General features: G+C 37.6%; 2 protein-coding genes and 1 pseudogene across 2 annotated transcripts; 1 reads left to right on the top strand and 2 right to left on the bottom strand.

Annotated features, from left to right (window-relative positions):
- Nucleotides 1–9795: 9795 nt before the first annotated feature.
- Nucleotides 9796–9930, bottom strand: LOC121806041 (annotated as a pseudogene).
- A 2544-nt stretch (nucleotides 9931–12474) lies between these two features.
- LOC121803231 lies at nucleotides 12475–13311 on the top strand. The gene has a single exon (XM_042202920.1). The coding sequence runs from the start codon at nucleotides 12700–12702 to the stop codon at nucleotides 13309–13311; it is 612 nt and encodes a 203-aa protein (XP_042058854.1). The 5' UTR covers nucleotides 12475–12699.
- A 6743-nt stretch (nucleotides 13312–20054) lies between these two features.
- Nucleotides 20055–21272, bottom strand: LOC121802916. Its single transcript, XM_042202607.1, has one exon. It carries the CDS (start codon nucleotides 20986–20988, stop codon nucleotides 20368–20370), a length of 621 nt encoding a protein of 206 aa, XP_042058541.1. The 5' UTR covers nucleotides 20989–21272; the 3' UTR covers nucleotides 20055–20367.
- Between the last annotated feature and the right edge of the window lie 559 nt (nucleotides 21273–21831).

The following is a 21831-nucleotide window of genomic DNA, read 5'->3' on the forward strand; positions in this document are numbered from 1 at the left end:
TATATTTTTGAACTTTACAACGTAAACTAAGATTGTATTTCTATTTTTGGAAAGAGTTTCCAAATTACAAACTATCAAGATTTTGATAATTTTTTACTTACCTCAGTATTAATTGAATTAGATTTAGTACTATGCCATCTGTCTTCGATTGTTTTTCGATTTGAACCGATTCCTTTAGAAAATCACCACTCTTGTTAAAAGATTCGTAAATTTTTTTTATAGAAGTCTTGAGTACTATGCCATCTGTCTCCTTCCATTACTTATGCTTGAGCCCAAATTGAACTCGTGTACGAAAAAATTACTACTCTCTATAAATCAATATTAATTATAAAGTCTTGAGTTCTTCATAAAATCAATTGAACTACTTAATATGAAATGAGATTAAATAATGTAATGCAACTAATGTTTTCATCACATTTCGGCCATTTTTTTTCTACATCTATCAATTCTATTTTTAGGTAAAAGATGAAAAACACACTCCATTAACAAAAATTAACTAATAAAAGGATGGGATATATATTCTATTATCACTCATACTCACAATATACTAGTAAAATAATTGATCAAAACCCGTGTTTAAACTAAAATATTTTTATGGACCTGACATATTACTCCCTCTGTTATGTAAGAATATGCATTTTTAGTGGGCACAGGTTTTAATGCACAATTAGTAAAATAAGAGATAAGTAGAAAGAAAAAAGTAATTAAAGTATTATTAGTGGAAAATGGGTCACACCCCAATAGAGAGAATAGTTTCTAAATTTAGAAAGTGCATATTCTTGTGTACAGACAAAAAAGTAAAGAGTGCATATTCTTATAGGACGGAGAGAGTATATACCTAACGCAGGTAGATGTAATGTAATTTAGTTGATGATGATGAATGTGTATCTCTCTAGTAGATAGCATATTGTCAGCGATAACCCTTCGTATTCCTTTTGAGATGGGACTTTAGGTTGTCCCATTTCAGGGGGACGAGATGACGACATTACACGTTGCTATTGTCCCATCCCCCGAGGGTCACGAAGGCAAGCGACGGTGGGGGGCTGTCCCTCTACCCCTCGGCTAGCCAATCAAAAGTCGCATTTCAAAACACACAAAGCACACCCAAGTATGCTAATATTCAACAAATAGTGATGACTAATCCTTTCCTGCGAGTGGAGGGGTGATGAGACAGAGATCTGCGTCGCCACCCCATTGGAGTGAAGGCAACAAAGGATAAATGCTAGCGACGAGGCATCAGTTGAATTAGTGTGGCCCCGTCCCCTCAAGAAATTGGTCAAATGAATAGAACATTTTTGTTCAACATACATAAGCATATTAGATAGAAGTCCTAACTTAACCCAAAACCATAGTCAAAGGTAAATGATTGATTCCCTTTTATATGTTATTCCACACTTTCGTGTGAAAGCGATGTGGGATTGTTTCAATCCATCCTTTTGAATCGGACGTTCGTGGACGACACACTTCGAGTGGCAACCCAAAGCCATGGGCCGGCCCACCATCCCTTTTGTTTTCCTTTTTCCTTTCGAGTCCAAATTGATAAGCATATAAGATAGGAAACTCCAACTTAACCCAAAACCATGGTCCAAGGTAAAAGGATTGACTCCCTCTTATATGTTATTCCATACTTTCGTGTGAAACCGATGTGAAGAGTACTTACTTATCCTTAGCTAGCTTGTCAGCGTACTGTTGGACGGTCACATGACTCACATTAATGTTGATGCCGCCAATAGCCTCAGCAACTCTATCTAGAGACGGGTTGTGTAGGGGCGGCACATCCCTCACAATCGCAGTAGCCTTTTCATTCCCCATCAGACCCTGAGTGTTGAGTATTGGGAGATGATATGAAGTTGTCGGGATCCTACTCCATCATGTTAATGTCGATGGACATAGCTCCAATCCAAGACTTTTGCTCTCTTGGGAGCAACACTTACAGCCTTGGACCCACCACTGAATTTGGGGTTACTTTGGAGAAGTTCTCAGAAGTGGAAGAATTTAAACCGCTTCTTCTCATCATCCATGAAGAAGACTTCAATTGTCTTAAGCTTGATCAGCCACATCTTCTGGGTGTTGGCAAAGATGCTGCTCCACTTCAAGACATTCTTCTACACTCACGCCAAGTGAGCATTTCATACTCATGCCCTTCGGCCATTGCACGTTGTACTTCTAGGCAACCCGTCCCAGAACAACTAGAACTTCTTGGTGTTGGTGATTACAACGTCCTCAGAAATATCGATGTAGATATCGATGAATTCTATAATTTGAGCTAATAGTTTTAGTTTATATTCTATTGAAAGTAGTAGGATTGGAGAAATTCTAATAACGAAGATACAAAAATATTCAATCATGGAAAATATTTTTTTATCATTAATACTAAGATGTCTCCAATATGTAGCCAGTTCACTGTGATATGAACCAAACAAGATAGTTCAATTAAAACTATCAATAGATTTTAGAGATCCTAAATTAATTTCAATTCATATATATTTTTTTATTTGCTTAATTTTATACTATTGAGTATTGAGCATTACATAGTGATTTTTTTAATAAGCACAGTTAGAAAATATTGTTTTTGGAGGTCAATTAGCAATGGGTTTCTAGAAACTGAATGAAGTTATATATATTTGTTGAAATAGAAACAATACTTTAGAATGGAGTTAAGTGAAGAATAAAAAGATAAAGGTTTTAAAACGGAACAAAAGTAGTGTAAGTATTTCTTAAAACAACTTATATAGTCCTTCTCCATTCCATTTCTTTGATTCTTTGACCTCTTGAATTTTTTTGTCATTAATTAATATTTCTCGTCGGTGGTCCAATCTAACAACTATCTTTACTAAGAATATGATTACATTAACAATGATACCCTGAAGCTTAAAATAATAAAATCCTGCTTATTTAATTAAGAATACACTAATAAAAAAATTGTATGGTTATAGCTTAGTATTGCTAAGGCCATCCGCATCCATGTCTCTTATCTGTCTCTTAATCGTCTCATCTCTTCACTATTCATGTGCCCCACTATACTTTTCACCCCATTTCTTAACTAAGAGACAGCACCCGCATCCCTCCATCTCTTAACCGTCTCTTAACCATCTCATCCCTTAACTATTCATTCAATTTCATTTTTTATTTTCATTTCCAACAAATTCAATTAATAAATCACACTTCATTAAATAAAATAAAATTACAACTTCAAATTCTAAAAAAATAAAAAATCACATTAATAAAATCCTAAAAATAAAAAATACATAATTTTAAAAATACATAATTTAAAACTCAAAGAAGCAGAATAAAGAGTTGTCTAATGACGATCATGTGCGTCTACTGGTTGCCAAATTTTGCTCAAATGTGCTCCATTAGATCCTCCTGGAGTTGGGCGTGGGCGGTAGAATCACGTGTCCTTGCCCGAACAGACAACCGCTCTTGCAAAGACGGATGCACTCCACTACGAGACAGACTACTTGTAGTAGAGCTTCCCGGGGTTTCAGGGTCGAACCAATTTCCCGCCTCAGGTCCTTCGTCGGTGACAATCATGTTGTGCAAGATTATGCACGTATACATGATGTCGACCATATTCTCCATAAACCACGTACGAGCCGAGGCTTTGATAATGTTGAATTGAGCTTGGAGAACCCCAAACGCTCTACCACATCCTTGCGAGCAACCTCTTGCTTCTGCGCAAAAAGAGTCTGTTTTTCGTTCATCGGCCTGTTGAACGTCTTCACGAAGGTTTGCCACTTCGGATAGATGTCGTCGGCAAGATAGTACCCCATTTTATACTGGCGGTTGTTAGCGATGAAGTTGATGGCCGGCGCTTTACCATTCAAAACTTCGCTGAAGAGGTCGGATTGGTTGAGCACGTTGACGTCGTTGTTCGATCCGGGGACCTCGAAATACGCATGTCAAATCCATAGCCGGTAGTCGGCAACGGCCTCGAGTATAACGGTGGGGTGGGTGCCTTTGTGGCCGCTCGTGTATGACCCCCTCCACGCCACAGGGCAATTCTTCCATTGCCAATGCATGCAATCGACGCTGCCGAGCATCCCGGGGAATCCGTGCACTTCTTCGTGAAGTCGGAGCAGAAACTGACAATATGTGGTGCTTGGCTTCCGGAGATATTCGTCGGTGAAGGCTGCCCGGACTCCTTTGCAGAAGTTCATCAAACACAGTCTCCCAGTGCTTTCCCCAATGTGCAGGTATTTGTCGAACACATCCGCCGTTTGTCCAATAGCAAGCTGACAGATTGCTGCAGTACATTTCTAGAGCGTTGTGTGACTGGGACGGCCAACGGCGTCGAACCCTTCTTGGAAGTACTCTTCCCGGGCTGCCAATGTATTTGCGATATGCAGAAATAGCCGTTTCCACATGAGGAAACGGCGACGGAAGTAGGTCTCTCCTCATACCGGGTTCTCACAGAAGTAATTGCGTACCAACCTTGCGGCGACTTCCTCCTGGTTACGATGGATGTAACTCCGGGATCGCCTTTGAGGTGGCGCGGCTTCCTCCTCCTCCCTACGTCGATCTTCTTCTAGCGATTCTTTCATTATTTGACGCATTTGCTCAAATGGATCCATGAGTGGATTAAATTTGGGAGAAGAATAATGTTTTGAGATGAAGAAGGTAGAGTGTTTGAGTGAGAATAGAGAGTTTTTTTATGGTGGATTAATTTGTGAGAATGATTTGATATTTATAGAAGTGATTGGGGGCTTAAAAAAATAAAAAAAAAATTAAAATTTTGCAAAAAAACGGCTATAAACGGCTAGTAGATTGTTTGGGATTTTTTTTAATTTTTAAATTTTTCCTGATTTTTTTTAAAAAACATTTTTTCGGATAAAAACGACGCCCACTCGCGGGCCAGCGAGTGGGCGTCACGGACGAACCGGAGCTCGCCACGTCGCCAATGCGCGTGGCGAGCTGTCTCGCGAGACTTCCCTCCGCGGCGAGATAAGGGACGGAATGGGGACGGACTGGGGACGAGACGGATCCCGCAACGCTATCTTGATGCGGTCTCATCTCTCCGAGATGAGATAGAGTCCGCAACAAGACGGGTTGCGGATGCCCTAATATTCTTTGCATGTTACTATATTGGCTTTAATCATATTCGATTGGTCTTCTTAAAGATTTGGTGTACTAACTAAAGTTATGAATTATTTGTCCGTTGATCTTCTTCTACTTCTCCACTCTCTACGTAGATTTTGAGAAACCCACTCATAACAAAAATTTTACTAGAAAATTATTGAGAAACACACTCATAATAAAATTTTGAGAAAATAATAGCTAAACAGTACTCCCCCATCCCTTGTTAGCACTTTTCATTTTAGACCGTAAATTTGAGATTGATTTTTTAGTGTAATTAAATTAAAATTTTAAGTGTAATGAGATATCATTTAATAAATGAGCTTCTAACTTAATCTAACATATTAATTAAATACATTAATTCTAACTTAAACTATAAACATTGTAAGTAGTTTGTGATGAGTCAATGTAAGTAATATGAGACTGTGGTGATAAGAATGGCCAAAGAACATAATGTGCAGCAAGATGTAAAAGAAGACATTGTAACTTGAGGAAGAAGAGAGTTTTTGCATTAAGCTTTCATTAAAAAAAAACGGCTGTTACACTTTTGTCTCTATATATACTATGCTAGAGAACAACCTAGAACATTGGTTCAAACCCTAAGTCCCTGACAAAACAAGCTGTAAAATCTGAACTACATGACAATGTTCATTAAGAGAATAAGGTGTGGTCCATCCTTTTCCAGGTGCTGCGATAAAGCTTGTACCTGGACCAATCAGCCGATGCCACCAAACAGCACTTCCTTACATGTAGGAGCAGCTAGCCTCGGCTCCAACGTGGCACAACTAGATATTATCTTTGGCATTGGATATGTAGCATCACAACTTCCCTTAGCTGGCTTCTCTTTAGCAACTTCAGTTTGGATCACCATGTTAACACTTCCCCTCAATTCGATCCCAGACATAGAACAAATGCCAAGCTTGTTTCGAAGTCGGGAGAAGAATTGGTAGCCTAAAGGCTTGGTCAAGAGGTCTGCAATCTGATCAGTAGAAGGGACATACCTCAACTCAATTTTCTTTTCTTTTACCTTGTCTCTTATGAAGTGTGCATCAATCTCTATATGTTTGGTGCGTGCGTGCAGCACAGGATTGCTTGCTAAGGCGATTGTGCTCATGTTATCAACCCAAACAACCGGAGTCTTTCCACAATCCACTTTCAACTCATTAAGTAAAGATGTTACCCAACCAACTTCACAAACAGCTTGAGCAAGACTCCTATATTCAGCCTCTGTGCTTGATCTCGAAACAATAGCCTGCTTTTTAGAAGACCAAGATATTAAATTCTTCCCAAAGTATACACAGTAGCCAGTGACTGACCTTCTATCATCAAGATCAGCTGCCCAATCGGAGTCTGAAAAGGCAGTTAGAGTGAAATCTGACTTTTGCATATGTAGGCCATAATCCACAGAACCTGCTAAATATCTCAAAATCCTTTTTACTGCTTTCCAATGTGAATCAAGAGGTGCAGCCATAAACTGACTCACCTTATTAACACAAAAACTGATTTCTGGTCTGGTAATTGTAGCATATTGAAGTGCTCCAACAGTGCTTCTGTAAAGCTTGCCATCCATAAAAGGATCTCCATCATCTTTGGACAACTTGAGATTACTCAACATAGGAGTAGGATAGGGCTTGCAGTCTTGCATTTGTACCTTGTTCAAGAGCTCCTTGATGTAGGCTGCTTGGCAAAGATGAATGCCTTGTGCTGTGTGAGTGACTTCAACTCCAAGGAAATGCCTCACTTCCCCTAGATCCTTTAAAGAAAAATGATGGCTGAGCTTTGAAATGACATCTTTGACAACAATATTGGAGGAACCAGTGATGAGCATGTCATCAACATAGATAAGTAGATAGACCGTCTCCTTGCCAGAAATCATGAAAAATAGGGAAGTATCTGCTTTGGATTGGGAGAAACCAAGAGATAAAAGTACAGACTGAATAGTTAGGAACCAAGATCTGGAAGCCTGTTTTAAGCCATATAATGCCTTGTTAAGTTTGCAGACAAGAGAGGGGTCACCTTGCTCAAAACCTATAGGTTGTCTCATGTAAATGTCCTCTTCCAAATCACCATGTAGAAAAGCATTATTCACATCAAGATGTGAAATGCTCCAGCCAAGAGAGATAGCAATAGAAAGAATTAACCTGATAGTAGTAGGCTTGACCACCGGACTAAATGTTTCACCAAAGTCAAAACCAGGTTCCTGTGAGAAGCCTTGTGCCACTAATCTCGCTTTGTGTCTAGCAATACTGCCATCAGCATGTTTCTTCAGTCTAAAAACCCAAGTGTTACCAATTAAATTCTTGCCTGGAGGCAGCTTGGTCAGAATCCAAGTATTGTTTCGCAACAGAGCCAAAAATTCCTCTAACATGGCTGCTTTCCAAATAGGAATCAACAAGGCCTCAAGAGCGGATCTAGGTATACAATCAAGAGAAATAGTGAACACTTTAGGCTTAAAAATGCCAGCTTTACCCCGAGTTGTCATTTGGTGAGATGGTTTGGCAGAAACATCAACAGCTGGTAACTGAGAAGATGAATGAGTAGATGTATTGATTGGTTGAGTGGAAGAAGATGAGTTGTGAGAGTGATGATGACCAGATGGAGCAGATATTGCTGGAGGAGAATTATGGGGAGAAGATGAGTTACCATCAGCAGGAAGGACTGGAGCAGTAGGAGAATTTTGAGGAGAAGAAAAATCAGCATCAATAAATTCAGCTGGTGAAGGTGACTGAGAAGTAGGAGAATTGACATGAGCATGTCGAGAGCATGGAGAAGCAGGTTGAGAGGGATGTGAAGGGAAAACTTGAGGTGGGACTGGGGAAAGAGGAGGGGAGAATGCATGAGATGAAGTAGCTTGAGCATTAGTAGTCACTGACTTAGGAAGATGAGAGAATGATAGTTCATCAAAAACAATATCTCGAGTTATGATGAGCTTTCCAGATGGCAGCAAGGCTTTGTATCCTTTATGAGTGTTACTGTATCCAAGAAAGGTGGATGGAAAGGATCTAGGTTCAAGCTTATGTTTATTATAAGGCCTCAAAAGTGGGTAACATAGGCAGCCAAAAGGCTTGAACTCTAGATAATTTGGTTTTGTTTTCAACAGCTTTTCAAGAGGAGAGATATTCTGCAGAAGTGAGGTAGGAATTCTATTGATGATGTAGGATGCAGTGACTACAGCATCATCCCAAAATTTGTAGGTTAAACCAGATTGAGAAAGCATAGCTAAAGCCATTTCTATAATGTGTCTATGCTTTCTCTCGGCCAATCCATTTTGTTGAGGGGTATGGGGACATGAGACTCTATGTGCAATACCAAATTCTTGCAAGAGAGTGGAGAGACCTTGAAACTCACCTCCCCAATCACTTTGCAAGGTTTTGATTTTAACATTGAGCTGATTTTCAGCAAGAGATTTGAATTGCTTGAAGGCAGAGTAGACATCACTTTTGGATTTTAGGAGAAAAAGCCAAGTAAAACGGCTATAGTGATCAATAAAGGTTACATAGTACTTGAAACCATTTCTTGAAAGTACAGGTGATGGACCCCACAAATCACTATGCACTAGTTCTAATGGATTATTGCAAACTGTAACAGAAGCTTCATAAGGTAATCTGTGAGACTTAGCAACACAACAAGATATGCATAGAGAATTTGATTTTATTGAATTATAGGGAATATTACAGTGCAGTAAAGCCTTCTTGACAGTTTCAAATGCACAATGGCCTAGGCGCTTGTGCCACAAATCTAGGCTAACTACGACTGAATTAGAGGAAGGTAAAGTAGAAGCTGAACAAACAGAAACATCTAAAGACTTTGAGCTGGTAGCAGGGACACTGCACTTGCTCTTATGAAAGGAGAAAAGATCATCTGGTCTGGATGTCTTGGTGCTGGAAGTAGATTTATGCAGGAAGAAATGGTAAAGTCCATGGTCAAGAGTTCCCTTGAGAATGATTTCCTTGGTGCCCTGCTCCCTCACAAAACAAAATGTAGGATGAAATTCAAAAAACACTCCATTGTCTTTAGCAAATTGGGAGACACTAAGAAGATTTCTAGATATTTGGGGAACATGAAGCAGATTATTAATAAAAAGAGATTTGGATAAAGGGTTAGAGTTTGGCTTGAAAACAGAATTACCAACATGTTTAATCTTAATGCCTTTACCATCACCAAGATGAAGAAGTTTACCTCCATTGTACTCAGAGGCTGAGTTGAGATTTCCAAAATCATTAGAGATATGATTAGTTGCCCCAGAATCCGGGTACCAAGATGTGGATGAGGAGGCATCAACATTATATTCTGATGGAGTATACTGAGGTGAAGCAGTGTGTTGAATAACATTATGGTTCCTGGCTTGGACAACATTAGCAATATGATTCATCCGATTGAACCCTCCTTGGCCTTGCAAATTTGGATTTCTCACTTGAGGAGGAGTTGGCACAAAGTTTTGCTCAAAACGATGCCAACATTTATCAGCACCATGGCCTGGCTTTTGGCAAAGTTGGCAGATGATTTTGCCACCAGATCTTCCTCCTCTGCCACCTGATCTGCCACCTCTTCCCCTGAAGTTGAAGGATCTGCCTCCATCTCCTCTATAGTTGTTGCTGCTGTCATTTCTGAAGTTGCTGTTTGAGTTGATCCTTTGATTTTCAGCTTGTACAAAATTTGCAGTTGGGATGGAGCCTTCTGTGTTAATTGAGCTATTCTTCACAGTTGAATCTAGCCTTGTCTCAAAGCTCGTCAAAAGTGCAGAAACTTCTCGCACAGTCATTTCTTCTGACTTTGAAGTGATTGTGACTACAGCTGGGTTGTAATCAGCTCCCAATCCAGCAAGAATGTGCAAGATTTGATCTCCTTCAGAAACTTTGCAGCCTGCTGCTCCCAACAAATCACAACAACTTTTTACTTTGTTCAAGTATGCTCTCATTGAGAGTGATTCCTTTCTTATGGATTGAAGCTGCAGCCGATACTGCATCACTTTTGCCTTTGATTGATGGGCAAAACTCGTTTCTATGGCCTCCCATATCTCCTGGCTGGTGCTTAGTCCCACAACCAAAATCATGATGCTTTCTGAAAGTGAAGATTGGATCCAGTAAGCTATCCTCTGGTCCTGCATATTCCAGTTTAAATAATCTGGATTCACTCTTTCTTGAGTGGAGTTTGTTGAGGTAATGACTCGTGGTGGAGGGATCTGCTCTCCGGTCAGAAACCCTTCAAGGCCATACCCTCTCACAGCTGATAATACATGTTGTTTCCATATGAGATAGTTATCCTCAGTGAGCTTGATAGAGACTGATGTATTTTGTGGGAAAGTTTGATTTGCAAATAGGCTATAGTTTGGTGAGGCAGAGTATTCATTATCATGCTCACTTGAGCTATGGGATTCTGCCATTGATATGAAGAAGCAAAAGAAAAGATAGGAAAGGGGTGGCCTAGGATCAGAGCCTAGGCTCTGATACCATGATAAGAATGGCCAAAGAACATAATGTGCAGCAAGATGTAAAAGAAGACATTGTAACTTGAGGAAGAAGAGAGTTTTTGCATTAAGCTTTCATTAAAAAAAAACGGCTGTTACACTTTTGTCTCTATATATACTATGCTAGAGAACAACCTAGAACATTGGTTCAAACCCTAAGTCCCTGACAAAACAAGCTGTAAAATCTGAACTACATGACAATGTTCATTAAGAGAATAAGGTGTGGTCCATCCTTTTCCAGGTGCTGCGATAAAGCTTGTACCTGGACCAATCAGCCGATGCCACCAAACAGCACTTCCTTACATGTAGGAGCAGCTAGCCTCGGCTCCAACGTGGCACAACTAGATATTATCTTTGGCATTGGATATGTAGCATCACAACTTCCCTTAGCTGGCTTCTCTTTAGCAACTTCAGTTTGGATCACCATGTTAACATGTGGGAGTATAAATTTGGTTGTGTTTTGTCACCACAAAAGTGTCTTTTACCGCGAATCAAGAGTGCGGTTATGGAAGCATGATATTAGTTAAGGTTAATAGCTATTTATTGAAGTTTGGTGAAATATTGGTTTGTCTTATAAACTTTTAAAATTAGAATATTAAATTATGAAGTTGCAATTTTTTTAATTATCTTATTCATGCACAAAATATTATTGTTTAACGAATATTCAAATACGTGATTCATTAATATAAGTATTTTTGTTATATTCTTTTATTTTCTTATTTCTCTCTTATTTTATTGAAATATTATTGTTTTTAACATCAAAAAAACGTCGATTTGTGCATGAATGAGGCAATTGAAAAAAAAATAAAACTTCATAATTCAATATTTCAATTTTAAAGTTCATGAGATAAACCAGAATTTAACTAAACATCATAATTTAAATAGATGAGAGATTACTAATTACTGTAGTAGTAGTAGTAATTGTTGATTTGAATACTGGCGACTTCATTCATCTGCGTAACACTCACGCCTAATCTTCTTACTCTTTTAATTCATAATAATTGCTATACCTTGCATTTAATTTTTAGAGTTGTGGACCAATCTCATAATTCAAAAATTATTTTATGGCTTCTTTTATGAGATCCAACATTGAGTGTATGTCAAAGTTGGTTTTGCTCAAATCAATAATATTTTAATTATCAAATTCTGTAGTCCACTGATTAAGTCCTATAGATAGGATAAATTTGAGAATCAATTGTCAAGATATTACCGTATCTCCTAATGTATTCCGTGGAATAAATCATAATCAACAAATGCAATAAATTATTAGGCATTATTGTTAAACTTCCAACCCAATATTCAAAATCTTTTAAGCACTTCGATTATTAATGTATTGAACGCTTCGAGTTTTATTTTTAGTTTTTGGGATAATGCCTAGCAATCATTTATAATCACTCTAATCGTGATACAACATGATTATACATATTTCTTATTTGTGATTATCTTGACCATATCTATCGTTAATTTGATCATCCTTAAAATTAACTTTTACTGAATCTCATGAAAAGAAAACTTCATTGCGTTTAAATCCACAAACCCAAACCAACTTTATAACTGCAGTATAACAATAAGACTTTTAGGTATATTCTTTGTTTATTTATTCATTACTAGTATACAAGACAGCGTTTTTTGTAGGTGCATATGATCATGATTTCATTGACTTTGATCAACTGTTTTATACAACTAATAATTGACATAAATTATAATTTAGAGAGTAATAGAATACTTATAATACCAAGGAAACATATGTATAACTCCAATCGGTTTCCTTCCATGTCTACATAAACATAAATAGAATATTCATAATTGTATTTATTATAGTTATAATTATAATACCATAAAACCAATATAAATCTCCAATAAATTTCCAAAAATATTACAAATACTAACCATAAATCATGTATCGTGCACACAGAAAATCATATTCGACATCCAAATCGTAACCAACAGTCGGTTCTAAATTTCCCAAAGTATCCCTGCACTTTGATTTAATTACTGAACTGCCACCAGTTGATTTCCTATATAAACATAGCATCACATGTCATTAGGTTTGCCGAATTAGATAGCAAATCGGCCATTCTAGACGCCCTTTCCCCATCTTTTCTACTTTTTTCCAGAATTTAAAAAAACACTATTTGCACACCAAAGTACAACCAATGGAAGCGTCTTCGAGAAACAGATCCTCGCACGGTACAACCTTCCACAGCCACTTCCCGCGCTCGCTCTCGCCGTCCGGCCGCTTCTGCGCCTCCTCCATCTCATCGTCGGCCGCGACATTCTCCGCCCGCTCTGATCCCCGGCTACGATCCGATACGGTCATTGCCCGATCCACCAGCCCTACCCGCGTCAGCCTCGGCAGATCCGTTTCGCCGTCATCATCGGTCCGATTCTCCGCATCTCAGAGGCATCCGATCGCTTCTCATCACCAGAAGCAGAGCCAACGCTCTCTGCCGAAGAAGACGTGTATGTGCTCCCCTACGGCGCACCCTGGCTCCTTCCGGTGCAGCCTGCACAAAAATAGCATTGTCCCCGGCTACGGCGGGAACCAGGTGTCGCCGTCCTCGTCCTATCGGTCCAGCCATCAATTGAATATGCGCCGATCCGCGATGACGAATTCGCTGGTTCGAATTGGCACGGTGGAGGGGGATTTGGTGAGGAGAGCATTGGCGGCGCTGATTCGGCCGTCGTCGCACAGCTTGCGCTGCCGGCACGACTTCCAGCCGCGGCCGAGCCGGCTCTCCGTCATGTCGAAAGCCGATGGCTTATAATAGGGGAAAATATATATATATATATATATATATATATATATATATATATATATATATATATATATATATATATGGCGGTTTTTTTGTGTACAGGACAGACTGGGTGAGCGACGCGCTGGGTGAACTCGGTCGGTTTAGCCGGTTTTTCGTGGCTGTGAAAATTTTGAATTTGAAAAGAACTCGGAGCGGTTTTCGATTTTTTTAAAAAAATTTAAAACTTTATTGAAGTAGCAATCACGTAGTTGGAGAAGATTTGCAGCGATTTTTGGAAAACTTATTAATAGAGAAATATATTGAATTTTAAGTTACTTTTTCATGTTCCGCTTAAAAAGGATTATTTTTATTATGGTAATGGTTTTGTGAATTTATGGTTTTTTATTTTTCGTAAATTAGGAAGTTTTGATTTTTCTTCAGTAGTCAAGTAGTATACGCTGAATTCTGAAGGGTGGAGTAATGAATTGAGATTTAGAATTGGCAGAAATATGTGATCCAGATTTACTAACGAAAAATTGAATAAAACAATTATATGAAAGGAAAAACTATATTCAAACCCAACAGCATTCCTCCATCCCTTAATTAAGGGACGAAACCTGCAACGCTTCGTCCCTTAAATTACTACTCCCTCCATCCCCGAATAAGAGTCGCTAATTTCCTTTTTGGGCCGTCCCCCATTAAGAGTCACTCTTGATTTTTACCATAAATGGTAGTAGGTCCCACATTCCACTAACTCACTCTACTCACATTTTATTATAAAATCAATATAAAAAAGTGGGTCCCACATTCCACTAACTTTTTCAACCAACTTTTCTTTACATTTCTTAAAACTCGTACCCGGTCAAACAACGACTCCTATTAGGGGACGGAGGGAGTATTAATTAAATTTCATTTTTATTTTTTTTTCCAACCCAATTCAATTAAAACAAACACACTTTATTAAAATTAAAACAAGATTAAAATTCAAAAAAATAGAAAATGGACATAATTAAAATCCTAAAAAAATAAAAATGACATAATTTAATTTTCTCCGCCAAAGTTTTCTCAAATGTGCTCAATTAGATCCTCTTGGAGTTGGGCGTGGGCGCTAGAGTCGCGTGTCCTTGCCCGAATAGACAACCGTTCTTGTATTGACGGATGCGCTCCACTTCGCGGCGAGCTACTTGCGGTTGAGCTTCCGGGGGATTCGGGGTCGAACCAATTTCCCGCCTCGGGTCCTTCGTCTTGGACAATCATGTTGTGCAAGATTATGCACGTATACATGATGTCGACCATGCTCTCCATGAACCACGAACGAGTCGGGGCTTTGATGATGTTGAAGCGCGCTTGGAGAACCCCGAACGCCCTCTCCACATCCTTGCGAGCAGCATCCTGCTTCTGCGCAAAAAGAGTCTGCTTTGGGTTCGCAGGCCTGTTGCACATCTTCACGAAGGTCGGCCAATTCGGGTAGATGCCGTCGGCTAGATTGTACAACAGTTGGGTGGGTGCCTTTGTGGCCGCTCGTGTAGGACCCCCTCCAAGCCACCGGACAATTCTTCCATTGCCAGTGCATGCAATCGACACTGCCAAGCATCCCGGGGAATCTGTGCACTTGTTCTTGCAGGTCGAGGAGGAACTGACAATCGGTCGTGCTTGCCCTCCGGAGAAATTCGTCGGTAAAGGCTGCTCGGACGCCTTTGCAGAATTTGAGCAAGCACATGCGCCCAGTGGTGTCTCCGATGTGGAGGTATTCATCGAACATGTCGGCCGTTTGTCCAGTCGCAAGCTGACGGATTGCTGCAGTACATTTCTGCAGCGTCGTGTGGCTGGGACGCCCGACCGCGTCGAACCCTTCTCGGAAGAACTCTTCCCGGGCCGCCAAAGTATTCGCGATGTGGAGGTATTCTCGGAACGCGAGCCGCGCGCAGGACGCGTAGTGGATGCTCTAAAGGTATAAATTAGATTTATTTTAATGGAAAAATTAATTTTGCGATCTAAGTTAAGGTCAAACTACAGCTTTTTTGAAATTATGCATTTAGTTTTACTTTTGAGCATTAATGATTAATGACTAATTCCTTATTTATTTTGAAAAATTGGAATTTTGCTCCTTATTCAATATTTGAAAGCAAACGCCCCCGAATCAATATTTTGCGTCGCGAATCGACGGTACATGGTTGTGACTGCGATAAATGACAAACTAATTTAATCGAGTACATAAAACAAATTGAATTGACATATACTAGTATTATTCTAACAAATTTTAAAATTGATTGCAGCTTCACTATACTTTTTTTTGTTTGTTAAAATTCTAAATTTGTTGAAAGGTTGGTTCGAACATTTTTTTTCCTTATTGCTTTTGTTGACAAAGTAGAGAAACACGAGATGTTGTTATTGTTGATTAAATGAATTAAATCATTAATCAACTATATATAGGTATGTGACTTTTCTTGGATGAATAATAGTAGTATCATTCATATGTGAACGAGTGCGCACTCAAAATTTTCAAAATTTCAAGTCAAATGTTAGATTTATTCTTGTGTCATGTACTCGAAATAGTAATTTTATACCTCGTGAATTAGGATATTAATCAAGATATTGAAATTTTAGTTGAGGTAATTAAGTGTTAATTAAAACAATCAGTTCTTTTTTTATATATAAATTAATAGACTTTTAAAGCTCGCATTATGATAACTTTGAATTCGAGGCCTGATGACTCCACCATTAGGTGGTACTAGGCATGCACACGGTTCGAAAACCGCCGATTCCCACCGTTTAAGATTTCCTTGAACCTGAACCGGCCCGCCAAGGTTCCCAGCGGTTCCAGTTCCGGCGGCGGTTCAAAACCACCGGTTCAATGGTTCGTAAATTTTTTTTTTCTTCTTCTCGTTTTAGTGTTTATTTCAACGAGACTACAAGTCACAAGTCACAACTTATAAGTTACAATTTACACTTAATGTTGGACTTGAGCCTTTGAGTTGAAAAGAGAGTTTATTAGATGATTCCCTTTTATAGCTACATGTTCTTGGATGTATTGCTCTTTCATTCAATGTGGAATAAAACTCCTTATTTATCTTCATGATACATCTCCATCATCTTTGTTTATATTAGTTTATATCTTGACTATCTTCTATTATTATAACTTAACAACATATATAATTACATAAAGTATTATTCTTTAATTCTTTATCATTATCGATTTGTTTGTGTATAAGTTTATGTGTATGTTAATAAATACAATTATACACATTAAGAGAATAATTATTATATAAATTGTATTAATCTAGCGATAACTATAATATGAATAATTATTTATCTATATACAAATCATATTACTCAATGAGTGTTTATTCTTAACTATCAAGAATATATTCACAAATAATAATTTTATTTATATAAATTATACTACATCTATTAGAATAACAACTATTATACAAAATCATACTATTAGTCTACTACTAATATATAAATATATAAACTATATTATACCACTAAACAAATCATTCTTTAGTTATCTATTTTTATCATTATTATACCAATTATATTTAATTGTTGCTTTTTTCACATTTTAATCAATATATTGAGAAAAATTAGCAACATACTTACATTTAAATCTAATTATTTGAACACGTCCACATTCTATAAATATACAAATTATTAGCAACATGCAACATTCAAATTTAATTAAACTATTCTAGTTGATGCTATTATTATCTATAAATTTGTCTTAGAAAAAGAATCATAACAAAAATAAAGATAAAGTTAGTGAATAATAAAATGTAGTAAAAAATAAAGAAAAGTAGAAAACAAAATAAAGTTTTGTATCCCACATTGGAAAAAGATGAATGAATGATCTAAACATATAGTTATAAAAAAACTTCAACATATTTTGTCCCACATTGAAAGTGAAACAAAAAATATTTAAGGATGTCTCTATAAAAAAGAAACAACCTAGAATGGTTTCATATATTTGCAAGCCCATCAAATATATATGGGCTATTATGAATTTTTTGTATTCATTTATTTGTAAAAATTGTTTTTAAATATAAAAATCAATTTTTATAAATAAAAAAAATATATTTTTTTAAAATTTCGGTTGAACCAGCGGTTCTGGTTTCAAACATGCATTTGTCGACTAAAGTCGATATCAGATGCATCTTAAAAGTGAAATTCATGTTTGTCAATTCGAGTAATAGAGCGAGTCGCCTTCAGAGACTAATATTCTGTCGGGAACAAATCCTCTGCTGTTCTTTAAAACACATCACACCCTATCCTGTGTCCGCCACTGATTCTGACAAATGCTGAATTTATTTTACATAGTTATATTTGCTCAAGAATACCAATTTGTTCATCTACAAGATTAGTAGTGGAATGGTTAGTATTAAAGGCTAAAGGTTTCGGATTCGAATACATTATGATGCAACCTTTAAAATACTATTCAGTTGACTCTATAAAATAGTATAATGCAAATTTTAAACTACTTTGTAATCTTTTTTGCATAGTTTTCATGTGTGATAAATTTTTTATCTTCAAGTTCTTCTTTTACTACCACACTGAGATACTATGCCATCCGTGCGATGCTTGTCCTCTCGAATTCTTATGTCATGACTTTCTTGAATTTCTGAAGATACTTGAATTGTTTCCCGTGAATATGAGATTGTCTACGCTATCAAAATATCTTCTCTTTTACTTTTAACTTATGGCGCATGTTCACGTGGGCATTTGTTGAAGCAATTATCTTCTACGTATTTGACAATCCCTTGATGCTTACTTTAGCCTGTATAAAGCTTTCTTCAACTTTAAAACTTTATCTTCTTGCGCGTTCAACACGTAGCTGCCAGACTACTTGGTGTAAACTTCTTTATCAAAAAATTCATTCAAGAAGGTTAACTTCACATCCATCTAATATATCTTCCACCAATTATAGGTTACAAGAGGGAGTATTAGTCTAATAGACAATGGTTGTGCAAATACCGCATCATAGTTGATTTCGACTCTTTTAATATCGTTTCATAGCGAGCCAGTACTTTATATCTTTCAACCTCATCGTTCAAATTCTTCTTAAGTGTAGACACCACTTGTTCCCTTTCAGTAGTATCACGAGCTTCCATATCATTATTCTCTAGGGCTTTGATCGATCTCTTAGGCCAACAATTCTATCTCAATGCATCATTCTTCTTAACTTTACACACCCACTTGACTCCACATATCTTTGCTGGTGGTAAGCCCCACGACCACGAACATCGTGCCTTATGAGCGGGAGAATTTGGTCCACGTTGCTAAGAGCCGGTGTTGACAACGTCAGGCCACAAAATCTGGAGTCATTCTCATCTCTGTTGAATTTGGGAGGGGCACAATATGTGGATGGATCGCTTGGTTGCCGGTGAGGATGGTTCGAGAACACAACTAAATTCCATAACACATATGAGAGGAAAAAGGTGACACTTGTTTCCAAAGTTGAAGTAAACAATTGGGAGACATAATTAAGTATTTAGCTTTGGGAATAATTTCAAGAAAGATTATCTGCTATTACTATTAATTGAGTCTCCGAATGAATCATTATTTTTTTAAGTTGTTGATTTGGAACATCACTGAATTATGTGGTGGACCAAATGTATCGGCTGACCTAATCGATAAATTCTTCTTAGGTTAAAAGAATCCTTCGAATTCAGTATGAACAAATCTGGATTTCTCTCTAACTATTTTTTTTAGTTTTAGTGTCCATGGATTGTTGTCTTTTTTTTTCTTTTTTTTTTAATTTGCAAAATGGTTTATTCTTAATTTCCTCTTATGGTTCTTTTTCGAAATTTTGATTTGAAAAATGTGGGAAGTCTAGACGTTTCAAACTTTTATACTTTCAAATTGTGGGCACAAAAGTAGAAGAGAAGGAATGACCAAAGAGTGATTGAAAATTGGTGGTGGAGAGAGACACTAAAGGGAAAAAGTGGGCATACTCTTGGCTTGTTTTAGGTGATGTTCCTATAAAAATTGGCCAACATATTCGAACTTTTTCCATAGGAGTGAAACCAAAGGAATTGTGTTGATGAATTCTTTGCACACTCTTGGCTTGTAAATAAGTTGTAGTGTGGGTCATTCATAATTTCCACCCACTCCCATTTCTATATGTGGATTCAATCATACAAGTGTTACCTTTGACTTTTTTGGGCATAAACATAGTTGGCCTAATTTCTAACGAATTTGATGCAGCATTCGGCAAAATATGCAGTGTTAAAGTTTGTAACTCTTTTGTTGCTATAGTTAGTAACACACTCTATCCACAATGTACATGCGGAACTTTGTTAAAGCCGGTTTATGTTTTTTTAAACACTACTAGTACTAATTTTTATTACGAATAATTATCATTTTTTCAGTAACTTTTTATTACACGCATCACTTTTTTTTGGTAATGGAATATCAAGTACTATCAGTTTTTATTATTACATGTTGTGGCTTTTATTCATAACAACCTAACAACAATTGCTTTTGAATTATTAATTGAGAGCAATATTTGATATTGCCTATGAGATTTCAAAAATCAAAATGTATTATATGCTACTCTAGAGTTATAGTAAATGTTTTCAAATAGGTAGTACTTTGTTTTGCCTGTATAATAGAAAGTGAACATGCAATGTTTTTTTATCCATGTTCTAGGACCATCTATAAAATAGACGACGTGTCATGATATTCTTTAATCTAAAATTTGTTAAATTGAAGGAAACTCGGTAACAAAGTTATACTACACATCGCACTCGTAATAATACATGTAAAATCGATAACAAAATAACTCTCAATTTAGTAAACATGACACAATAAAGTAAAACAAACACATCATATGCAAAACATCTTTATGAGAACATGTCATGTTCGAGTAAATTAAAGAGACAATTGAAATTAGTAAAGATACTAAGTAGACCCATAACCACTTTACCGAATTTCAGTTAGTGGATGGGAAAATAACCAAGATACCTAAACCAATCAAGCTCTAATGGTGGAAAGAGCCCCAAAAACCAATTTCTCACCACTCAATTGAACTCAAAATTAACAAGAGATTAACATATATTACGAAATTGCTACCAACCGTTAATTTCAAGTAGGTTTCAAGTTCTGAAACATGGCATCCCACTTGATATCTTCAACTGCAGGGGACCAATACTCATCACAATCCTCTCCCTCCTCCTCCTTCCGATCACCCTCCTCGGCCTCGAGGGGGCGATCGCTCGTCCACGGGCTCAAGAAGCTATCGATTCTCGAGCTGTGGAACAACATGGGGCTCCCATTGGTCAGCAGGAGCGGCGCCCTGCCACCAACCAGGTTCCCGCTCCAGCTGGCCAGTGCCATCCTCTTGTTCCTCCTCAGCAGCGCACCGCCCTTCCATCGGGCGCTGTAGCTGCTGCGCAGGGGAACAAGTGCCAGGGCAGAGTCATCGCGGGCCTGGGCCCACGGTGGACGGAGGTACTTGGAGAAGCACCTCTTGGTCCTCTTGATGGCGATGAGGATCCGGGATACCGGCCTCCTGCTTTCCTTCCTTGCGAGCTTGAGGATCTCGAGGCGGTGTTTGGCTATCGAGATCCCCATGCTCTGGAGGAACTCGTGGTTGAGATAGGAGATGTCGCCTTCCTCGAGCTCGTTTCGAGCGAACGAGAGGCCGTACTCGTAGACGAGGGTGGGCTCGAGCCCTGTTTTTGAGAGCCATGAGAACCAATCCATTGGAGTAAGTGTGTGTGGAGAAAAATGAGTGTGTTTCAAACTTTGGTAGTGTGGAAATGGTTAAAGGCAGCCTATTTATGAAAAGACTATAGTGAACTTTGCTCAAGTTGATTCTTGAAATAATGTTTGTTTTTTTGGGTTGGTAGATGAATGTTAAAGAAAAGTGAAGTTGGGGTTGGGCGTGTTGAGTGAGTCGAATTGGAAATTTGTATACAATTATTTTTACTTTACCTATATAATAGGATACTAGTAATATAATAAAAAAATGTAAATAATAAAGAAAGAGATATCTTGTGAGGCTTGCTTGAGGTAGGAGTATGGGACGAAAAGTGTGGGCTTCAATGCTATTTATTGTTCCCTCTCCCGAAAAATAAATAAATAAAAATGTTAATCAATACTTTTATTAATATGGGATATTATTTCCAGAAAATACAGTTAATGTATGAGAAATGTATTTGCCATCAATCACGGCCTGAGTAAAGGCGGTCTTAAGCGGCAGTGCTTCCTTTTTTGCTTTTTCAATTTATATTCTAATTGAGTCTGTGATAAATTACAAGATAATTAAACCCTTTGGATCTGATATATGAAAGGAACTATAGTTTAATTCATTGAATTCGCTCACAAATCTCAACAAATTAACGGCATTTACTTCAACTGATAGCAAACGAATTATTGTCATTAATGTCACGTAGTGAAGTAATTAGGTAAGTAAAGTAAGTAAATTAAATAACAAGACAAAAAGTAATGAATAAAAAAAGTAATTTGTTCATGTGACATGTCTGTGTGTACCAAAATGTATAATAAGTGGTTAATGTTGAATTATTGCTATTGTGAAAAAGGAAG

Source organism: Salvia splendens, chromosome 5 (assembly GCF_004379255.2).
Source record: "Salvia splendens isolate huo1 chromosome 5, SspV2, whole genome shotgun sequence".
NCBI classification, from domain to species: Eukaryota; Viridiplantae; Streptophyta; class Magnoliopsida; order Lamiales; family Lamiaceae; genus Salvia; species Salvia splendens.